The 24,221-nt window shown below is 32.2% G+C and overlaps 1 protein-coding gene across 3 annotated transcripts; it reads right to left on the reverse strand.

The window, feature by feature from the left end:
* LOC129807948 (G1/S-specific cyclin-E) lies at positions 1-24,123 on the reverse strand. 3 transcript variants are annotated; one of them, XM_055857568.1, is made up of 7 exons: positions 23,482-24,123; positions 21,957-22,153; positions 17,256-17,325; positions 12,399-13,064; positions 9,716-10,182; positions 5,935-6,160; positions 1-1,046 (listed from the first exon to the last, which is right to left on the reverse strand). In XM_055857568.1, the coding sequence occupies exons 2-7, from the start codon at positions 21,968-21,970 to the stop codon at positions 837-839; spliced, it is 1,653 nt and encodes a 550-aa protein (XP_055713543.1). In that variant the 5' UTR covers positions 21,971-22,153; positions 23,482-24,123; the 3' UTR covers positions 1-836. The 3 variants fall into 3 exon arrangements, with proteins under 3 accessions (XP_055713543.1, XP_055713544.1, XP_055713542.1); XM_055857569.1 differs by having other exon boundaries at positions 17,256-17,322; positions 23,482-23,663; XM_055857567.1 differs by having other exon boundaries at positions 21,957-24,123.
* Between the last annotated feature and the right edge of the window lie 98 nt (positions 24,124-24,221).

Here is a 24,221-nt window from a genome sequence, read left to right on the forward strand (position 1 = left end):
CTATTTTAATTCTCTTTTCATATGAACAGGAATCATTAACATTTTTATTACATCTCTTTCCTTTTGCTAACCTAAAAAATTAAATCATCCTAAAATTAGAGGTTTTCTGAAATTAAACATAAACCGAATATATTTCACTCTAGTTTATCTTTTTTTTACCAAATTTATACTAAACAAAATATATATATAAAGTATTATCAATTATTACTTTAAAAGAATATCAACTAATATTACTAAATAACTTAAAAATTACAAGCGTTTTCATTTTTTCATATTTTTTTTTAATATATCCTATATACACTCAAACCAATTTTTAAATATATTTTTTCAAAGAACATATTAAAAAATGCTTATTTTATTTTAAACAGAACTTTCTCATTTCACACACTTTTCATGCCGTTTTTTCATTTATTGTTTTTTTCAAAATATTTCAAAAAGCTAATTTTGCCACTTTCACAGAGAAAAAGGAAAAGAGAAAAAAACATATTAGAAAAATATATTATTATAAAAATATATCTTAAATGTGAATAAGAATAGGGGAACAATATAACGATAACTGAACAACAATTTATCCTGATTTTTTCCCACTTTTTGTTTCATTAGGAAAATTATTTATGAGAGAGTCAGAAAATGGCACAGGTATAACTAACTAAAACTTAAAGATGCTTTTTTTTTGTTGGTAGTTAGAATTGGTAGAATTAGGATGAATAAGACCTATTGTCTTATTCCTTTCAGACTCATCTTTGTACAAAATTATTCATTATCTTTTTTTTTCTTTTTGAGTATAATTCTGTCCCAGGACATGAAAGAACGTGCTCTATCTCCAAGAGAAAGTGTTAAGTCTTAATTGTGTCTTTGCTATCTGACTCTGGTTGGACATCCAGAGACTTCCTATTGGACGCTGGGGGAGTCAAGAGTCCAACAGGACAGGGATCAGATTGAAAGGCCGGTGAGGCTTCCTGAATGACTGTGATGTGTCTTTCACTCACCAATTGTTGCTGCTCCAGCAGTTGAGCTTCCTCTTCTCGCCTCTGAATCACCTTGTCCTGCAAAATTTAATTACTTCTTAGCAAACTAAAAAAAAATCCCATAAGATCAAAGTTGAAATTGATCTTGAAATCGATTTTGAAATGCTAAAGAAAAAAAAACATTGTAGTGATAAGCTTTCGAGGGCAGTTCCAGAAGTTCCTGGCCTCGGGTATAGATGGCGCTTGTAGTTTAGGGGATCAGTGACTTTTCCAAAGTATCAACATTAACCCATTCCTTACCATGGTATTATACATCATACGCAAATTTAGTGATTTTAGATGATTTATTTCTGGGCAATCGATTATTCGAATTGCTGTCGGGAATGGATTTTTTTTAATATTTTAGTCCTTCACTTACTTAGAAAAAATAGTCCGACAGAGATAGGAGTACATTTTTTTGTTCTTTTCTCGCTTTACGTGAAGTCATATGCAAAATTTTTGCTCAAAATGGCGGACGGAAAATTCGACATCCCGTCGAATTTGTGAAAATTGGCCATCATCTTCTTCCCTGATTTGAAATCTGATTGCCAATTTGTTTTCTTGGATAGTTACTCTACCTAAACCAATAGGGTAATGTGGTACATTTTGGAAAATGGTGCATTTTGGGACCTAATCTGGAGTGTTTTGGAATGCATCATAAATATATCGCTTAAAATCATTTAAATACTTGTTTTCCCTTCATTTTTAAGTTTTATTTGAATTAAAAATTCTTTCTTTTAACAAATAAAATCATAGGTTAAAAAGATTAGTTTTATGTTTGGCGACAATGCCCTGTTTAGTTTTTTATTGACAACTGTTGAAAGTGGATGCTCAGAAAAAAAATTTTGAACATGGAAGAAATGGACCATCGTTACGTGATGCAGTATACCTTTTTTTGAAAGGTCTTAAGACACCCAATATTATATATAGATGTTAGAGTTTTATTTTGTGGGAAAAGCCAACTCTCCGTGTGGAACTCGCCTATTTGGTATCCACGAAATTTTCGATTGGAAATTTTCTCATCAAAAACCCGGGAGAATTCTCGATTGGTATTCCCGGTGAGAGTTTGATTAATTTACATAGAAAATAAGAAAATAAATTAAAATATCGTGTTTTTATAAGTTTTAAATGATTTTTAAACTTGTTTTTAAATGATTATTTCACTTAATAAATACAATTTCCGAAAATAGGAATTTCCAACTTTTTTCTTATTTGATTTTGATACCATTCACTTTCCATTCATTATTTTAATATTATTTTGTTTCAGCTCTCGTAAATAAGAAAACGGTTGTGGCCATTTAATGATTTGATCCTTGATTAACCTATTTATATTCTTAATAAATATGAAATTGAACAGATTTTTAGCAGTTTACTTGACCGTGAATTCTTTAAAAATCTTAATTTTTGTTTTAACTAAAACCGGGAAAAAAGATCGCATAATTTATAGGGAATTTATTGGAAAAAGGTTCTTTTTTAGTAAGTTGAAATTGTTAAATCTCAAGAAGTAACAAAACAATTTATTTTAAGCAGCAAAATAATACCAGTTACTATAAAATTAATAAATGGATAATAATTGAACAAATATTACTAAAAATCGTGTAGTTTATTTACGTGTTCTTCCTTAAATTAGAAAAAATATATTGAGTGAGATTCTTGATATTCGCATCTATATTAACATTTTTTATTCGACATACAATCTAAAAAAATTGTAACTTCTCTATTGAAAAACTATTTACAATGCTTGAAACGCGTTTCTTTAGGTTAATAAAGTCTTTATTTGAGAAAATTTCTTCAAATACTCTTCGTAAAATAGAAAAGAAAACGGATAGTGTCTAGAATTTTTGTATGTACATATATCAGTATCTTCTAAATTTAAAATTTTCAACGATCTTTGTATTTTTCTTAAATTGCCTTAAATTCTTAAATTTTCTTAAGTTCTTCTTAAATTTTCTTAAATTCTTATATGCTCTTTAGAGATAAAACCGAATTCTGAAAGGGTTATAAAATTCTTATATCTAATTCTGTAATAATCGAAAAATCAAAAAATCCTCAAACTGCCATTAAAATAGCGGAAGTCCGAATTGTTTAACAAACATTGCGAAAATATCATGAATATTTGTCGAGGTTCTCAAGTATTGCAAAAATGTTACAAAAATACTCGTAAATCCGAAAACAAGACCAAATTAGCGACTAAGAAAACTTGGCGAAAATTCGTAACCTCTTATCATTTAATATGCCTCATCTCTTGAAAATTGGTTTGAAAAATCACAAAAAATACAAGAAAATGTGAAAATATGGAAAAAAATAAATAATAAGAATTATTGCCGAATAATATTGCAAAGAAAAATAAGGTAAAAATTAACTTTCCGCCTTTTTTCTCTTCCGAATTCCTGTTGAAATTTTATTTATTATTTAAAATAAAGCGAAAATTATAAATGAGATTTTTTTAAATTTTACAGGAAAATATAATATTGATATGAATCCAATAAACAAACCTTGACAAATTGCTAAAAAAAAAAGGAAAATTCAATGGAAATTGTTTTTTTGTTACAAAAATCACTGAAAATTAATTTTAGCATTATTTCACAATTTTCAGATAATTTATACAAAACCACAAGAAAATGAGAAAATCTTTATACTTATACGTATTTATAATTGAATTGGTACAAATGCAAAGGGTTTTTTTATGTTTATTACTGAACATTAAAAAGTGAAGCCTACAGTCATTTAAGTGTTAAGAGTCGCGATGAATAAATCAAAGCTTATAACAATGTTATTTAATTGTTTATTCATTCATTGAATTTATAATTACTTCAGTATTCAGTTTTTTGCGACCAAAAACAGCGCGCGGAATGTCAAAAAACGATTCTCACAAGGAGTTCCACACGAAAATCTCACCTGATTCTCTCCTATATTCGTTGATACGGAGAGAAAGCAGGTGGGAAAATAGGCTAAAATGTCACGGAGAGAAGCTCGCGTAAAATCTTCGCTCACAAAGTGGAAGATAAGGCCACTCGTAGGGAATTCTGTAAAAGTATAACAATATCATATGACAAATTTAATTTTTTTTATGTGTTAAATTCGAGAGAACTAATCAAAAATCTGACTCATATCAGTTTCTGAGACTTTCACAGAGCTCCTTTACAATGCTATGACATCCTCGACATCCTCACTGGCCTTTAGTGTTATTCCACTCAAGAATTTAGCATGAAAATTTGTCACAGAAGTGACACCGAAAATTTTGAAGATTTGTCAAAACAGGTTTTTACCCATTTTCCGGCTTATTTCTTAAAATGTATTAACGTGAATTGACCTAAGAGGACCTCTAAGAAGCATTCCCATTAAATTTTTGGCATAAAATAGCCAAAATCTATCGGTGAAAACCTTTTCACTCAAACTTTTCTCGGTGAAAAATATTGACTAGTGAGTTCTTCACGTGAGAAATTCACAGACCCTTAGAATCGCTTTCTGTTAAACTTTCGTGAAGCTTTCACAGAAACTGTCAAATAAAATTCTCACAGCATCTCAGAATTCATACCCTGGACGGAACCTACTATAAGGTAGGTGTAGAGGCTATTTAGCATCGCTGGGAAAAGTGTATCAAGGAGACTATGTTGAGAAATAAAAAAATAAAGCTCAAAATATGTTTTTTGTTTTCCGTCTGAGGCCAGGGACTTCTGCTGGGACTGCCTTCGTATGAAGTGTTCGAAGCCAGAGTGTGTGCGAAACCTAAAAGTTTTCCCCTATATTTTTTTCGAAATTTCTTTCCTTACGGATATTTAAAAAAAATACAGGTATATAATATTTATTTCCAGGGAGTGCTATACGAAAAAAAAACAAAATATAGACTAAAAAATTGTATTCAGAAAATTCTGATAAGTAATTTAAATAAAATATTATTCCAATCAAGAGAAAAAATAAAATAAATTTGAAGTGTCTTAATGTTTTTTTTTTAGTTTTGTTTCAAACGGTATAAAACTGTTCTTTTCAAAGATCATTTCACCAATAAAAAATAATCAGAGAGATCACAAATTTTAAATTAGCACAGATAAACATTATTTCCATATAAAAAACACATCAAATTTTATCTAAATGGAGCTAAACGCTTAAATTTGAGATTGAGCAAAAATTGTAGCGATCTCTTGATTTCTGAACCAATTCACGGGAATGTGTGAAGCACAAACAAAAAAAAATGTTACACTCCAATTTGGACGCGAAAAAAGAGGTTAATGAACCTCTGTAGAAACTGGTCAGGTATGGAATTTGGAATGTTCTCGTAGCTATTTATGATGACGCGCTCATTCATGCCGAATTTTTGAGCAATCTTGGAAAATTAAGCGGTATTCTTGTGCATTATAAAGATATTTTAAAATGTATATTTTTAATTGATTAAATTTTGCCATTATTCAATTTTAATTCATCTTTATGCTTTCTTTAAATTAAATTTCTTTTTAATTTGTTAAATTGTATTGAAAAGAATTTTAGGAACTGTATGATGTCATTAAATTCGAATTCAATGTTAGTCAATACACCAATCTCTTAAATTAAGAGAATCATGATCTTCCTGTAATATTTGCAAAAATTCAGTAAAATCATAAAACTTCACTTTGTAAAAAATAAACTCAAGCCAAAATATGCTTTCATTGATAATAAACTGAATTATTATTATTTTCAAATTATTCTCTTAAAAGCCTGCCAACATTTAATTTTGTCCTTGAGAGTTTCGCAACTTCAAAAAAAAACAAGTTTAAAATAAATTTATGCAAGAACAATGTAAAAACCAATATTTTCTAACCCATATCGCTGACAAAAAAAAAAAGAAACATGTTTTTTTTTTCTTATCGATTGAGTAATTTATCAAAAAAGTGTGAATGAACTTTGATAGAGGCAGCAGCGAAAAAAAATAATAAAAGATCAAGATACTTACAAACATCTCCAACGAAATTGTATGAGTCTGAATTTTGTAGGATTCATCTGTGTTGGCATTTGGGCAAAAATGTCCAACGCCAAATGAAACTGGAAGTGTCTCACTCTGCTCCAGATGGAAAATCGTGCTGGGATCTTCGCTGATCACTTTGAAGAAAGGTTCCATCCACATGGCACATGGCTCAATATTAACCCACTCCAAGCCAGACACTCGCGTGGCGACTTTCCTGTTTCGATTATTTTTTTTGTCATCATTGAAGAATTGAATTAAAATTGCCATTAGAATTTCTTATAATGCTTTTAAGATGACAGAGAGATCAAGAAAAAAACGCCCCTATGAATGGTAAATTAAAAAAAAAATGTATGACAGAGGAATTTGAGAAAATGTGTAAAGATCACAAAAAAAATTCTCATAATTTCTTACAGTCACAGAAATTTTCTCTGTGAGTGATAAAAAAAAGATAATCATGATCACGATTAGCAGTTAAAAAACTGTCTCAACCTCGCCTCCAAGAGATAATCACGCAGAGCAAACGCTGAAAAGCGTGTAAATGAGCTTTTCTTCTGTATGTCTCTTTATGCTCTGCCAAGAAGTCAGATATTTTTTGATCTTCTTTGCATTAATGGAAAATGCAATGCAAAAATTCTACATTTGTGAACCAAAAATATTTAAAGTCCAAAGATTTTTTTTTAATAAAGCCTAACTCAAAGGAATATCTTAATTTTGTAAAGTTTCGCACTTTGCAAAGATTGTGAACTTTGCCTTTTTCAAAGCTTTTTCAATAAAAATTTAAATAAATTTGAAAGGTATATTTCAATTAAAAAATTTCAAATTTGAACCAAAAAATTCTTTTACAAAAGCAAATTGAACTTTAATGTTACCTTAACATCATTCTTTATCTTTTTTTTAAAGTAATATAAAAATGTTATTTTTACTTTGAAAAAGAAAATGCCTTGCAAACAGATATAGATAGATTTTACAATATTTATTTGCACAAAAAATTCAAAAAAAAAAGCGAAAGAGCAGGATTTTTGGGGAAATTTTTGCAGCTTCGTACTTCGCACAGTTGCAGCTTCATAATAGTCGATTTTTTTCTATTTTACCAAGTGAATATAACTCATGGTCATATATTCTAATAGTCAGTCCAACATTTCACATTTCTTGAAAGAAATGGGAGTCTAGGCCTTTTTCCCTAGATTCAAGAAGTGAAAGTAAAAAAAAAATGGGCCGAAAACTATAATTTTGATATGAAGGAGAAAGTGCCCATGTTTTGTACGATTCCAAGTTTGTAATAACTATTTTTTTCTCTGTTTCTCAATAAATGTGCTCGTCACACTTATATTTTAAAAACCAAGGGAAAGTGCCTAGTTTAAAAAATATTGCAGTCACATTTATTCAGAAACATAGAAAAAATTTAGTCATTACGAAGCTTGGGATGGTACGAAGCATTTGCAATTTCCCCTAATATTTTATGTACTTTTTCATATTTTAAGTATATCTTCGGAAAAAACAACTTTTACAAGTTATAGAGGGTTTTTTCATGCTTGATATTTATGTAAAAATCTTTTGGTCGAAAGGGGACTATTCTCGTGCTTTTGTGGAAAATTCACAAATATAACAATACAAATATAAAATCGAACATTTGCAGCTTTGGAAAAAAACAGTCAAAGCTATTGACCACCAGCTATGAGGATATTACACTGTTTTGGGTCATGGATGGATTCCTTATGCCCAGCGCAAAATAACTTTTGATTGTAAACATGTTTTCAAAATTTCCTGAGATAGAGCGAGATGACTAGATCTAGATCTCACTCACTCTCATTGAAATGTTAATTAAAAACATGTTTACTAAACAAGAGTTATTGTGCTTTGGGCATTAGAATACTTCACGATATTTAGTAAAATATTAAACATTTTTCACGAAAAACTCGAAGGAAAACCTGAACTTCCACAGTGAAGTGAGACTTTAGCAGATGTTTTTGTTTTGCTTCTGTCAAATCTAACGTTAAGTCTGAAACTGTTTATAGCAGATGTGATTTTTCATTGCCCATACGGTGCATTTTAAGCATTTGTCATCCAATTTGCCTTGTTTTCCAGCGGAATTTTCCACGTGTCACTTTAATTTAGTCACTGGTAATTTTCAGAATCAGTGATGTTCAAAACATGTTCTGTAAGACAGAATGCAGATGCTAGAGAAAATGCAAGGATTACAATAGGTGTGATTATTAGACAATTACACCTAATTGACTGTCAGAATGCAATGAAAAAAGTGTCAATGTCAATGTTTCCAAGTGTCACAAAACGTCTTTTACAAAAATTGCATGAATTTTTTTCTAAAACGCATGAGAACTCTAAGAAACGGTTAAAGAAAGTAGATGGCAATTCCATCTAAACACTGTAATGTGAAAATTTTTGTGTCCGGTGTAATATTCTTGGAGAAAATGATGCGTACATATGTGGACAAATTTTGTACGAAGCTGAGCAAACTAAATAAATTGAATTGAATTTCCACAATTTTGTGAGGTGGGATTACGAACCTAAAAATCAGAAGATATTTTTTAACATGCTGGTATAATTCATTGGACTTGTGCGGCATTTGGTAAAAAAAATTGAAACTTGGACATAATTTTCTGTACGAAGCTGCAAAGGTTCCCCTACATAATAAAAGAAAAACTTAAAAACATTAAACTTTACACTTGGCAAATTTGACTTTACAAAATTAATATTTGGCGCTAGAGTCTTTGAAAAAGAAAGGTTGACAGTATTGGTAAATCATTAGTAAACATGCTAACGCAAAATCAAATTTGGTCACCAAAAATAAATTTTGGTCAGTAATAATTCTGGATATTTATAAAAATTGGTCTAATTCATATAATTTACATCTAAGATGATTTCTAGTAAAAGAAAAGGCTTAACTTTTTCCTTTTGCGAAAATTTGCATGATAAAATTTCACAGCCTTTAAAGGTCTAAAATGAGCACTGATCAAATTTTGGTTTTTGCTGACCAAATTAATATTTACTGCTCATTTGTATAGTACCAAAATATTTTTTTATGAGAAAACGAAGTTGGACAAATATTTTTTTTTTTGAGTGGGAATACTAAAAAAATCAAAAATAAAAAAAAATTAATATAGGGCATGATAACGCAGGGAAAAATAAAAATTTATTAAGTATCAACGGGATATTATATTTTGGTTCAAAATTGAACTTTATGAAAGCTTTTTTTTTAAATGATAAATAGAATTTTTGGAATTTTCTCCAATTTTGTAAAAATCACTCAATTTTTTCCTGTGTTTTGTTTTAAGTAATTCTTGTTAAAAAAAACAATCATCGATGTGAGATAACTTTTCGAACTTTTGAAAAACTTGAAATGTATTATATAGAATTTTTACAAATATTTTGCAAAGTATTTATATAAATGATTTGTTTAAATTGTTTTTCAAAATATAAATAATATAAATCCAATAGTGCAAAATAAAGATTAAAAAATAAAACGTGAAGTGGTTAAATAAATATTTGGAGTATTATTAAAAAAAATTTATATCTTTTTTATTAAGCATTTTACAAAAAAAATAAAATAAATAAATAATGAATTTTGTAAAAGATTGTGAATTTTAATTTTTAGGTTTTAAAAACCTTTAATTTTGTAAACTATTTTTACCATTATATCTCCTTTAAGTATCCCAAAACTTCCCATGATCATTCCGTTTGTGAAAGCATCAAGAAAAATATTAAAAAGCTGTAATATATTTTAAAAAAAGAAATAAATAAAGTCACTTACTTGTTGTAAACATGACTAATAGCAGCTGCAGCAACAACAGAGTAGGGAAAATTGAGGATACCCATGTCCAGAGAACAGAGATCCAGTAGCTGACATGTGTGTGCGTACTCAAGTCCAGAAAATTGCGGATACACGAAGGAATCGTCGATTTTCTGCACTTCAGCCACCTCTTTGGTGGGTGTATTCTTATCTGGGGTAAGGAGAAATGCCACAGCATCCGGATTCACCTGTGGCATGGAAGATGGAGCAGTGCAAGGTCGAATGACTGGTTTTTTCCACAATTTTGTGGGATCTGTCACGTGAATTTGCATATAAATTGTAAGCCATCCCATCACAGTTACTGTGCTCATATTCCAGTCCAGAGACTGTAGCAGGAGCAATTCCTGCTGGAGAATGTCACTCTCTGTGCACGCTCCGTCTGTCACATAGGCGAATTCTCCGATTTTGGGCGGGTAGATTTCCTCAACCTGAAAATTTCAATTTATTGTTTTTGCAGTCTTTTCAACCTTTTTCTTCTTTTTTAAATTTTTTTACTTAAAAATTTGAATGTAAAAAAAGTTTCGCAAGTTTAAATTAAGATTTGCAAACTTTAAAGTGCAAAGTGAAAAGTGCAAAGTGCAAAATGTAAAGTATAAACCCTTACTATGTAAAGTAAACATAAAAATTTCTAGGTACATTGTAATTATTATAAAATTTGCAATAGGATACAAAGCTAAATAAAATAAGGTTGGCAAAGCGGCCAAGGTTTTGCAAAGTACTCAAACTTGTGACTTTGATTCTATACATCAAAAGTATTTTCGCATCCTTTACCGTTTACCGGTACACAATCGATTTAAACCGATTTATAAATCACTCAAAAGATTCTACAAAAAAGTTTGAAGAGTAATAGAATTGATTTTCGGACAAAAATTACTTATAGACTCATAACCGGTTCATTACCGGTTCACAACCGATTTATAAATCACTCAAAAGATTCTATTAAAAAATGTTTGAAGAGTAATAGAATTGATTTTCGGACAAAAATTACTTATAGACTCATAACCTGTTCATTACCTGTTAACAACAGATTTAAACCGATTTATAAGTCACTCAAAAGATTCTACAAAAAAGTTTAAAGAGTAATAGAATTGATTTTCGAACAAAAATTAATTATATGTAGACTCATAACCGGTTCATTACCGGTTCACAACAGATTTAAACCGATTTATAAATCACTCAAAACATTGTCCAAAATGCCTTAGGAGTAATATAATTCAATTTCGGATAAAAATCAGTCATCGGTTATGAACCGGTTCATATAACTGATTGGAATCGGTTCAGGCTTGTCAAAAGTTCCAAGATCTGTTCAAAAATCGAGGAATTATAACTGCTCTCTCAGTAGAGTTCGCGCAGTAAAATATAACCCTAATAAATTTTCCTAACTTTAAAATTTTAGAAAATAATTGAAAAGAATGATTTCTTTTTTGAATATTTAAAAATATTTTTTAAAAAAAAGTAAAACAGTTCGATCTATCCGAACTTTTCGGCTAAAAGCTTGATAACTGAAAATTGAGAACAGATCGCAACGCCACTACCGGGATTTTTTCCCCGCTGCGCTGTTGGCGCTAGTGTCTCTGAAGAAAAGGGGCTAACAGAATCAGTGAATTCCATTGCAATTCACATTGGAAGAGTAAAAAACACTTCGTCATTTAAATCAGCATTTGTCGTAACTTCATTTTTGCGATTTTTGGATATATACATATTTAGAATCGGCGTAATTTTGTTTATTAAACTCACTTGAGAAAAAGAAACATTTATAGGCCCATTAAAAATTATTTTAAACAAAAATTATCGTAAGTGCCCTTAATTAATAAAAATTTATCAGAATTTGTCGTAACTTCCATTTTTGGGGAAGTTACGACAAATTTTCATACAAAATTTGCTCTAATCAGCATTTGCCGTAACTTTTTTTAGCTCGCTTGCGTGGCTTGCAATTTGCAGCAAAAATGAAATATTTCTCAATAGAACGTTCACAAATTCTTCCAAATATCCAAAGACAGTGCGAATATTGCAACATTAAATCATTTTAATTCGATATTTGTGAGAAAAAAGTGAGGAAAAATCCCTGCCCGTCTGTCATTATTTCAAAACAAAACAAGCGATGCGGCGCACAAAATTTATTAAATAAAATTTATGAAATAAAAGCTTTTAGTGACAAGGACCACAGTTTAATTGACTAATTTAGTGAAATAAAGGCACTCATTATCACTAGAGTAATTAAAATTGATATAATGTGTATTTGAAAATTGTCATAACTTCCAAGATTTCCATACATTAGAAGTTACGGCTTTATAAACGATGGAAGTTACGATAAAATATTACTGTGTTTTTTCTAACATATATCTCAATATCTCAGCTTTTATATTATTTTATAGACTTTCTCAAGTTAACTTACAGTTTATTAGTGCCACTTTTATTATTTTGACTCAAAAGTATCGCATTCGGGGCTCATTTTTAAGAAAAATAATGCTGAACTGAAAATTTCGTCTCCTGAAAAGTTGTCAAAAGGAAGTTACGACAAATGCTGATTTAACTGACGACTTAAACATTTTATCACTAAAATTTAGAGTCATTATACTTTGCATTTGAAAATCACTTTTATCAAATGCAAAGTGCAAAGTTAAAAAAAAAATAGTAAACTAACCTTTGCAGCCACGAAAAGGCATGTGACCCCAACCAGCTGAAGTCTCGTCTTGGAAACAGCTGTATTGCGAGACAGATACCTATCGATGTAATCCATGGCCAGGGAATAGGTTTCCCTCTTGAGTTTGTGCACATCGCACACCTCAATCAGCCAATCGAGGAGAATGGCACGCATTCGAGGCATCAGTCCCGGATGCTTCGATAGCATATTTGGCTCCCTCTCGAGCCAATCGTGCTCATCCTTATTGATCATATTTCTCCAGAGAGCTGTCGAACTGGCCCATGAGAATTCTGGCAGGGGACACTTACGCATCTCACTGGGCAACGTATAACTGTTACCCTGTGAGACATTCTCCTCAATTCTCTGTGTCTTCAACTTCTTCCGCGAATGCGGAGTCTGTTCCCCACGTGTTGGCCACCCCCCACTACCACTTGCACTATCCACTGACACTTCCCCGGCATTCTCCACATCCTCACTGCCCACGGGACTGAGGGTGTTGGCCACCGAGGCCGGACTAGAGAGACTACACTCCACACTCGGAACTCCACAGTCAGACATTGCTGGGGATGTGGTTGATGTTGTATCCGAGCAATTCCAACCATCGACTGACTCAAAGGGTGACAATGGTCCCCTCCTCTGCTTTGCTGGTCGATAGTATTCGACATTCTAGAAGGTTTTACATTTTTGGGCAAAAAGGCAAAAATCCCAAAGGTCTACTAATGGTTTTCATCACAAATTCTTTTTTCCTGGAGGTAGATGGAAAAGTGCCTTGAATCCCTCATTTTTTTTTGTTTAATGAGGGCAAATGTTTTAAAGAGATTTTAAATGGCAGTTTCATAAGTTAAACCATATGTAAACTAACACAAGAAGAAGATCTACACAGACGTCTGAAAGTTTTCATTAACATTTAATAATGCTTTGAGATGAATAGAATAAGTCTTTCAATTAATCATAATTAATAAATTCAGAAGTATTTCCCCCAAAAACTGCTTTATTTCGAGCAGAACATATTTTAGTAAATTTAATCAGTAAAAGTCAAAATTTCGTCGGCTCCAAAAAAGACTATTGTAAGTCTACTTACAGTAGTATAAAAAGATGGTATCATTGGTTGCAGAAACCTTAGATCTACATCCCCACAAAATTTTATGTTAATTAAGATATTCCTTAAAAAGTTACAAGAAAAAAAACTGAAAATCAGCGTGCCCAATTATCAAGTTTTTTGCCCACAATTTTACTGTAAATAACTTAAAAGAGCGTTAACCAGAAGATATTCAATGCGTAAGTATGCTACAAAAGTTTCAAAAGCTGAAACTATATTATACAGTGAAAAAAAAAATTTTAGCTGTCAAACTTTAAAGCTCTCTACTATAAAATTTACATTTTAGACTTACAATAGTCTTCTTCGGAGCCGACGATTTGTAAATAGAAAATTAAATTCACATTTTCTAATAACGAAGAAATATCTTTATCATCTTTATCCATGAGAAAATAATTAATTCGTTTGGGTAAATTAAATATTGTTTAAAACGATATTTAATCATTTTTTCGTTATTTATTGCCCGTTTCGTTATTTATTTATTTATATTGTGATTAAATTAATTACCTCTTATTGTTATTTAAACTGCAATTTTAATGACAAAAAATTTTTAGCGCTTAGCGAACACATAGACAGCAAAATTATCCTCGACAATGAATCCTTAAAAAGTTATTTGAACAACGATTCTTAAATTTTCTTGAGTTTTTGCTAAATACGCTTTTGCCCCAAAACAACTACACGATTTTATAAAAAAAAAAACTTTAGTGTCAAGAAATTGAGAATAGAACTCAAAAAATTGAAAAATCGCCATTATCGTACCATTATCTCTTAACTTAAGAGAAATTGAAAAATAATTATTTTCGCTTTTTATAAAAAAATATGTATATATATTTATTTTCAAGAATTATCTTAAATACATAATCGAAATACGTCATTTAAAAATCAGTTGGGGAAAGTATATCAATGGATTATTTTTCTTAAATTTACTTAAAGTTTACTTAAAGTAAGGCCTCTATCCACTAGAGAAATTTATGTCCATATTGAAGCAAATTGCCAACGCTTGTGTACTCTGAGAAAAATAATTTGCAAAAATTTGCATTTGAATGCAAAAATTGATTGATTTCAGAAATCAAACTTTAATTACAGTAGACTCTCTCAAATTCGGTCATTTGGAACCGAAATGTCACCCGAATTAGAGAGAAATTCGGGCGACAAAATTTTTGAAATGCAACGAATTTTTATTCATCTGCATACACATAGGGTAAGTGTGCCAAATTCCGGCCAGCTTGCAATTTCGGCCACCTTTTTTGTTCCTCGAATTTCCATGAACTTTTAAGATTTTACGTACTTTAGAGATTATACAATGCAAAAGAATAACAAAAAATGTAACTTCGACAAAAGAGATGACGTGAAAAAGACATTGATTGGAAGAATTCCCGAAGGGCAAGGAACTATGAGAATGAAGGTGGTCGAAATAGGGCACCAAGCTATGTCTACATTTTTATTCATTTTAAAATGTATTAAGAATGATTTTAGAGTAAATAAAGACGATAAACTTTTTACAAGGTTCCAAGCAACACTCTTTCAGAAGAAAGAATAAAAAAAATCAATTTGTATTTAAAATATTACATTTCAAACTTGAGACTTTGACGCTTGCATGCAACTATGCCGAAATTTGGCACACTTACCCTACAGAGAAAAACATTTTGTAAAAGTTTCGTAGATGTTTGTGAATTCTCCTGGGGACTTACAAAGTGCCCATAAATCGTATAAACCACTAAAAAGCTCATAAAAGTTTGCATTTTTTTGATCTTTTACAAGCATCTGTTCGTACATTTTTATTTGTCTAATTAAACTTTACGAACAAATGACAAAATGTTACGAATATTTTTTGTGTATTTATGAACATTTACGAACAAATGAAGAAAAAATTCTCGTTAAGTGATCATGTTATGGACAATGTTTGTAACAAAATTACAAACATTTACGAACTTGTTTGTGGGTTATAAGATTTACAAGAATTTCATAAATCCCCAATAATGGGAATACTCAAACATTCATGAACAAAACGAAATTATTTTTTCTCCTGTGTAGCAACTGGGAGGTTTCCCCCGAAAAATATTTAGGGAATACTTAAATATTTATTTTTAAAATTGATGATTTCCTATTCAATATTAATTGATAATGATGCTTAATATTATGTTAAAAAACTTAAGTATTTACTATTAAAAAAAAACACCGTTGATCAGTTTTTGTTTTAAATTTTATGATCAAAACTAAAAGCAAATCGATGCTTTTAAATTAAAGATCTTTATGAGAAAATACAGATCAGCTGTAAATGCTTGATTTCAAGATTTAAATGTTAAAGAATATATTTTGAAATAGAAAGATATTATTTTCAAGAAAAATCATGATACCATGTAAGTGATATTCCTATTACCAACTTCAGGTTTAAGGCTTAGCTTTACGATTTAACTTCTCTAATTTGTTATCAGGTAAGATTTTCTGGATTTTTTTTAATAAAGATTTACTATTAAGGGTAGATAATCCATTAAGGAATTTTGCTAAACATCCAGTCTGAAACCCGCCTTGAAATTATTTCTGTTTCTTTGAATTATTCACAATTGCGCACTAATAAAAAAATTATATGTATAGTGTCCCATTAAAATATCTAATCGGTTTTTATGTCGTTAGTACGGTAATGAACTCTATTGACTGAAAGTAAAATCTTCCTTAAAAGATGAATAACTTGGCTTAATAAATCAGCTTCAATTCAACTCGCAGTAATAGTTCTTCACATTTTTTTAAAGTAATACTATGACTTAATAAATGTACTTAGAATAGTTCTAGAAGACAATAAACTTTCCAATTAAAATGCTTTTATTGTTATTCATCAAAACAACTCAAAATAGTTTAAATTACGTCCTAAATTTTTATCAATTTAAATTTTTATAATTTTTAGCTTTTAAAAGCTTTACTTTTTTATCCTAGACATCAGCTTTGAAATTAAAAACAAGTGACAGTAAAAATGTATAACCCTCTGCCCCTACGGGAAGTTTTAGCATAATAAAACTTGTGTTACAAACCTCAAATACACGTAAAAATGTTTTTAAAGTAGTTCGTCTTGTGAAAAATTAAATAACTCTCTGCCGAAGAATACTAAGAGCCCCTATTTAAATTGCCCCTAATTTAAAGAAGAAATACCTGAGAAGCAAACGGATCTTGCAAAACATTATTGTTGAACTCAAAAGACAATAGAGAAAAGAGAAACCGATCACCTTGAAAAGCAGGTAAAAAAAAACAACCCTTGCAGCCGTTTAAATACCTAAACTTGATTTAAAGGCCATACTCTTCTCTTTCTCATATCACAAAAACCTGGATTAAATTAAAAAAAAATTATTTTGAAATTTTCACAGCTTGTTAATACCGATATCATGGGATAAGGTCGATAAAGCTTAAGCTTCACGCTGACAGTTTTGGCGCCAAACCCCGCCGAACATGTATTCGACAAACATCGCGACTTTTCGCGACATTGTGTACAATTTTCCGCGATTTGATTGGTCGCTAGGGTAGGTGGCTGACCAATCAGAATCCGGCGTCAATTATATATAGGTTCAATGTCTAACTTCCTGAATATAATTATTACAGCAGGGGGTAATGATCTTATGGAGCACACTTTGTAAATGATCGTAAGATAAACTAAACCCCAATTTCCTTGCATTAATTTTTAACACATTCTTTGCGTTTTTCTCGAGGGTCTCTTCAAGGCATTTCCATATTACAAGGAGGGGAAACGGTATAATAATGCTTACGTTACTTACTTTGCCTTCTGTTGTACTTCTTCGTTTTCTCTTTGCAGCCACCACCTTTCGAGCCACATCTTCAGGACTGCTAAAAATGCGAATGAGAAAAGGGGGAGAAAAAGAGAAATGTCACAGTTAAAACACAAATAGTTTTTTTTTCACTGTCAGCCTGAGTTATTGATGTGAAACGAAGGGTCTTTTTGGTTTTTGGGGTTGCAGAAGCCCTACATACACACAAGACACTTTTTGGGTTTTTTTTCGAAGCAGCAGAATACGAAGATCTCTCTTTGAGGGGTCACAGAGAATGTGTGCGAAGACGAGAATGAATGAAAAATTGTACACTTTCATGCAAACACAATAAAATATAACCAGGGCGATAAGATATTTAACATTCTTATAGTTAAGGCACTATAAACAGGCATATTCAGCTTTTGAGATATTATTTTTATAAAGCAGAAATTGATATGCATTTTCCTGGTATCTTATGAAATTTAACATGAAACCATAATAAAACCTTTTTGTTTTGGTTATTGCAGAATTCAATATTTACTTTTTTAAGTAAATTTCTAAAATGAAATCCTGGGAACAAAACTAAAAACTTAAAGTTTCAGGAAATTTCATATCAATCTGCCAGAGTTTCTTGGTTTTTAATATTTTCCGTATTTGAAATTCCTTTTCTTATGGATATATTTTAAAGTATTTAATAACAAAAACTTTATGTTGTAAAATCGATAATTGGCAAAAAAGTCGCCCAGAGCCGTATTTATAAGAATTTTGATTAACTAAAAACTGCACAATAGTTTCATTTTAAATATTTATTTACCTCGCTTTTTATTTTTTATTTCATTTATTATTTTTATAAAATTAAAAAGTTGAGTAAGTTTCTTAATGGGACTTATGTGTGCAGCTCTATAATTCAATTTAGAGGCCTTGACTTTAAGACTAATAAACTCCCAGATTTTTCTATCTTGAACTCAAATCCGTACAGTGAACAACTTAAAGTTTACGATTAATGGTCTATACCCCCTAGAGAAATTTATGTCCAGATTGAAGTTTTTCCTACACAAACGTAGAGAATTTGCTTCAATATGGACATAAATTTTTCTAGTGTGTATAGACGCCATAAGTGATATACTTCTGTCGAAAAAATAATTGACAACCACCGATGTGATACAATGGAAAAAATCGTCGAATTAGAGACTTAGCCCAATTCCCGAAGGTTTCAAATAAATTATTAAAAATAAAATAACACTAATAATAAAATAAAATTAAATAACAAGCAAATAAATTAATTTTTAGAAAATATAGATAATTTATTTTTAATATACAATCCTAGATGACAATTTTCCCATTTCTTTTGTTCGTTTATAAAATTACAGCAATTGAGGAAATTGAGAAAAATGTTGGGTCCGAAATCAAGCCCAGTATAAGTTAAAACATAGTTCTCAAAAAAAAATAAGCTTAAAGTCGCTTTTTAGTAACAGGAAAATCTTATTGTGAGAAAGACTAACTAATTTGATCAGGGAACTCAAGAAACCCATGGATAATGTTCAAGAACTTATAGAAGGGACTTAATAACCTATAGTGGAAGCCATTGGTGACACTTAGGAACAGTAAAGTCTCACCCCTTTTATATCGGTTACCCCTGAATTTCAAGGATGCAGAATGGGATAAGAATGAGTGAAACCTAGGTAGCTCCTACAATATACAAGAACGATTTTTTACGATAAGTTATACTTCAGTAGATGGAATAAGGATGGCCAGTGATCCCAAAAGTTTGAAGCACGGAAAGATCATTCCTCTATTAGGAGGAACCATTCTGAGTAATTCAATATGGATTAACTTATTTTTTCAAAAGGAGAGTAATGAGAAAAAGTGAACAAACATTCTTCATGTTGGAAGAATGTATAGTAAGTCCATCGTAGATCAATCAGGAACGCCCCCCCCCCCTGTAGGGATACGCCTTAGATGCTTTCGATTTTTTTTTTGGTAAAGGCAAGACAGTACATTTTACGAAGGATTAAATGTGTAAACGTCGCCTTTCAGATGTTCAGTACTTTATTTGGACGAGAGTCAAACCTAATACTACAAGAGTCGAGTCAAGGATCTGACCACCAAAGACTTAACTGGTCATTGTTTTTACCTACTGCACCACGAGATCCCCAATAACAATTTTGAGAGACAGTATTGAGTCGTCATTAGGGTTCTCAATCTACAAATCAAGTGTATGAAATTCAAACCCCCATTATGGCCTCTACACACTAGAGAAATTTATGTCCATATTGAAGTTTTTCTTACAAAAGCGTAGGGTTGCAGCAAATTCCCTACGCTTTTGTAAGAAAAACTCTTCAATATGGACATAAATTTCTCTAGTGTGTAGAGGCCATTAAGATGTCAGATTTTCTTGTATTGCCCGATTAGAAATCGCGCTATTGAGGTAATTTCTTTATTAGAATTTAAATCCCCTGTTTTACTTTTTTAGCTTCTGCATCCGTCAATGTCCTATTCAAATTAAGGCAATGGAATTTTTTGAAGAATTAGATAACAGAACAAGTATAGTTATAGGGTACTCAATGGTAGAGCCCCTGGTCTGTGATGGAAGTATCACGAGATCACTCCCCATTTAGACCACTAGGGATTTCTCTGGTATTAACACTTTCCGGACCGTAAAATTTCCGTATCATGAACTAATTTCACGATACAAAACAACAAACTTAAGATCGAGTAAAAAAATATTTACGAAAAACAGAATCAATTTTATCGGTACTTAACTGGATTAAATCGATACATCTGGGTCTTAAATTTCAAGATCTTTCCAAGAAATCCAAAATTAAGCAAATCGGTTAAAAAGTGAGCCTTCCAGAGTGGTTGAACTTGGACCTTAAATAATTTAAAATGGAGCATTTTATCCCAAAATCATTGAAACAGCTTGGATCAATTTTGAAAAACCAACAACAACAAAAAAACATAGGTTTGAGAACGATGGAAAGGTGTTGCGGAAAAAAAGAAATAAAGTTTGAAGATAATGCTTTTTTAATATTCGCACTCCTGCAAAAAATATCGTAGATTTTGGCATCGATTCTAAATTATCGAATCTGAATTTTCCGAAAAACTTTTTTTTTTCAGAATATCCTCTCCAGCATATCTCTTTGAATTCGAGTATAGTATAGTAAAATATTTTAGCTCAGGAATTATTCGTGCTCCTGCAAACAATATTCTAGATTTGGGCATCGATTCTAAATTTATCGATCTTATCGATTCTGAATTTTTCCGAAAAAAATTTGTTTTTTTTTAGAATATCCTCTTCAGAATATCTCTTTGAATTCGAGTTGTACAAATATTTTAGCTCAGGAATTATTTTGTGCTCCTGCAAGAAATATCTTAGGCTTTGGCATCGATTCTACATTATCGATTCTAAATTTTCAAAAAAAAAAATTGTTTTTTCTGAATATCCATAAAGGTGTTCAAATCAATTTCAATGAACTTTTCACTTTAACTGTACTGCTTCTAATTTCCCAGGGCTTGAGACTGATAAAACTATGCGTTCTGAGAAGACCTAGTTCGTCTATGAAATCTTGTGCTCCATAATGTGAGAACATGAACATGGGGTAGCACCGAACACCGATTTTTATTTCCAAACTACTTGGACTATGACGACCATTTCTTCAGTGGACAAGTATTACTATAGCATTTCGACCTCTGAAGTCTATTTTCTAATAAAATTGCAGTAATCGACGCTACAGCGTGTTCGGTGGCGCCTCAGTTTCCTCTAGCCCTTAAAATTGCCTGTATTCGCTCTTTCTGTAGAGACTAGATACATCGAGAGATGAGGTCAGAAGATGTATCTTGAGATCCAATATAAGGGCAATTACATTTACAGGTTCTTAGGCTCAGTAATAAGTTCGGAATCAAAGGATCTGATTCCAGTTTTGAAATTAAGGACTATTGGTTCCAATAGTTCCATAACAGTACAGAATCTTCTGTTTTCAACCTGAGAAAGAACTTTTCCACCGTTTTACTCTGGCGGTTGGTCACCAACGCTAAGACGGCGGTGGACGTTAAAACCTAAACGGCACCTCATGAAAACGAAACTATACTTCGAAAGCATGCTTGATGAATAAATTAATCTATCTATCTAATCCTAAACAACCCTTAGGGCCTTGAAAGACATGAGGATTAGCCGAGACGGCTTACCGTGATTATACTTGAAATAATGGTCAAACTCATTTCCATCATTTTCCACTAAGTCGTCTCTCGGCTTAAGTCGTAAGTGTGTCTAGAGTATTAGTCTGAAGAAAGAAAGTCTTTCCTCAGGATTTAAAAGGGCTATTGATCTGAGATTTTGAAAATCACTGCAATTAACTTAGTCCTAAATTTTGAAAATTTTTCAGTCTTGCTTTTATGCCCTAGACACACTTACAACTTAAGCCGAGAGACGACTTAGCGGAAAATGATGGAAATGCAATCTAACCATTATTTCGAATATAATTACACTAAGCCGTCTCTCGACTAATCCTCAGGTCTGTCAAGGTCCTTAGCTTTGTTCTGAAGAATATTACAAGATCTTTGATCAAGGGAAAATCTTGTAATTTTCTTGAAATAAGAATTTAAGAAATTTTCCAAAAATAATATCTCAAAATTTGACTATGCCTGTAAGTAATATTCGTGTCTTTCCCCCTGTTTAAATTGGCTGGAGCAATAATTTTCTCAGTCACTTACCTTTGACTCTCCATTTCTGGGGTGGATGCCAGCTGCTACCGCGCAAATAAGGGGCGCTTTAGGGCTCCGCACACTCACTCTCTGACTTATTCCACAGATGAGAGGGTTTCAGTGTGGGATAGTCTAATTATTTTAAGGCTTGTTGTATTTATTTTTTTTTAGAACTAAGAACACTTGACACAGAATAGAGATTGCAACTGGAAAAAAACACCAAGCACAGAAAATTGCAAACTCGCGGAAAAACCTCTCAAAGGGCTCATGCAGATGGGACAACAAATAATTCTCCTTTTTTGGTGCAAAAATTAAAAGGAAATTGTTTCTCTCTATCCCTTGTGGTGTCCCCGGATTTTCTCACAGCACTAAAATTGCCGGCAACACAAAGAGGGATTGCAAGCGAGGGAATTCGGGCGTCCCTTTTTTTCTGCCTGCCTGAACAAAACCAAATTGCCCTCTCTCCCTTATATGGGATTCCGTTGGATGTATGCGTGTCCTACTAGGAGGGTAAAAATTCCACCACTAAATTGCCGTGCAGAACACCCCGATGGCAAGAGGATATTTTTCTCAGAATTCAATTTTGCCCTTTTAGTTCAATATAACTTTCGAGAAATGGGAGAGCTCCGGAAATGGCTGCCACATTAAAAAACTTTCAGAGAGAAAATCACTGAATTTTCAAGCACCTCTCACGGGTATACTAGAAACACTACCCACAAAATTTCACTTTCCCCAGATGCCCTGAATCTTCCTGCACACTTTGGAGGTATTTTGAGGAAAATCCCAAAAGTATTTCACTGTGAAAATCACTTTGAAAACCGGCGAAATGTCACTTGATCTTGCACGTTCCTATGTCGCCATTGGAAGAGGAAATCTAAAAGCCGACTGAGAATGAGGCGAAGATTGGGCTTTTGGCGGGTAAAATATAACACCATTTACCACCTAAATAGCCCTGAAAATTAACTAAAAATCACCACAGGGAATCCTACAACACCCCCACACAGATTTTCTGGCGGAAAAACATCAAATACAGGAGAAAATTGACTGTAAAATGAGGCTTTTTGCGCCAAAAGTCACCCCCAAAAGCTTGACACGTCGAAAGCATCAAAAAAAATTCCCATTTGACAGCCAAGTCATTTCCTCATGCGATTTTCCGCCAAAAAAGCTCCAATGGAGCGCCATGGGGCTACTCAATGACACTTTTCCCGCCTCAAAATCTATCCAATTTCCCAGCAATAGGGTGCATTTTCCCAGCATTTTCTCCCATTTAAACCCCAAGCTGTCACTATTGCAGCCATATCAGCATACAGCGTCTAGCCATTTCCTTCCCATTTAGAGCACTTTTCCCTAAACACCCCGCTCCAATTGACCCGGATACCAATGCCCACGATCCACAAGAGCACCATAAGAGAGATATATCGAAGAAAATGTGTTAATTGCCACGATAAACATAAAATAGCTGCACGAGGAGAAGCATTTGAAGGTTAGCATTTTGCCATTGACATTTAGGGGCTTTACTGAGAAATTTTTTTACCTTTCACCACAAATTCAGTATCACCACACCCCAAACCACCATTTGCACTCACTAAAAACACTATCACCACCTATTTGGGGTCACTTTTTGGGCTAATTCCGATGTGCATTTCATTAAAAACGGAGCGAAAGTTCCCGTGAGACTTCCAAACAAACGCCATTGACAACTGGAAAAGCTCCCCCCGAAGCGCCACATCTTCGTGCAACTTCGGCTTTCTTTGGCGGCCATTTGTAAACTTTGCAGCTGTCGTTGGTGTCAGCTGATTTTGATCGTTTTTTTTTCAATTTCACTCCCCATCTCACTCATACTCACACCTACCCCAATCTTCCATCTCTATTTCCATCCCTCCTCAAGGGAGGTAAAATCCCGCCAGAGAAAACAATAGGAGCTGAGGAATTTCTTGCTTCTCTCTGCTCCTTTTTTTCCTCCTCTTCTAACACAATCCCAAAGATGCAACAACAGATGCTATTTAAAAGTCCGTTGAGGGATCTTTAATTCTCAAGGGAGAGTTCAATAAATCTCCTTTGTTTGCATCCCTCTTCCCATTTAACACAGAATCCCCTGGAGATTTTCCCAGGAAAATTTTTCACACGCAAATAAAACCCAAAAAAAAAGCTTCCGATTGCTCTGCTGGCCAGAAGAAAACTAAAAAATGCCCAGAATTGAAGGAATAACTCATTTGACTGGTCAATTCCGCTGACCTTGCACTCTTGTCGCATTTTTAATTGTTACGGTCGCCG

This window comes from Phlebotomus papatasi, chromosome 3 (assembly GCF_024763615.1).
Source record: "Phlebotomus papatasi isolate M1 chromosome 3, Ppap_2.1, whole genome shotgun sequence".
In the NCBI taxonomy this organism is placed as follows: domain Eukaryota; kingdom Metazoa; phylum Arthropoda; class Insecta; order Diptera; family Psychodidae; genus Phlebotomus; species Phlebotomus papatasi.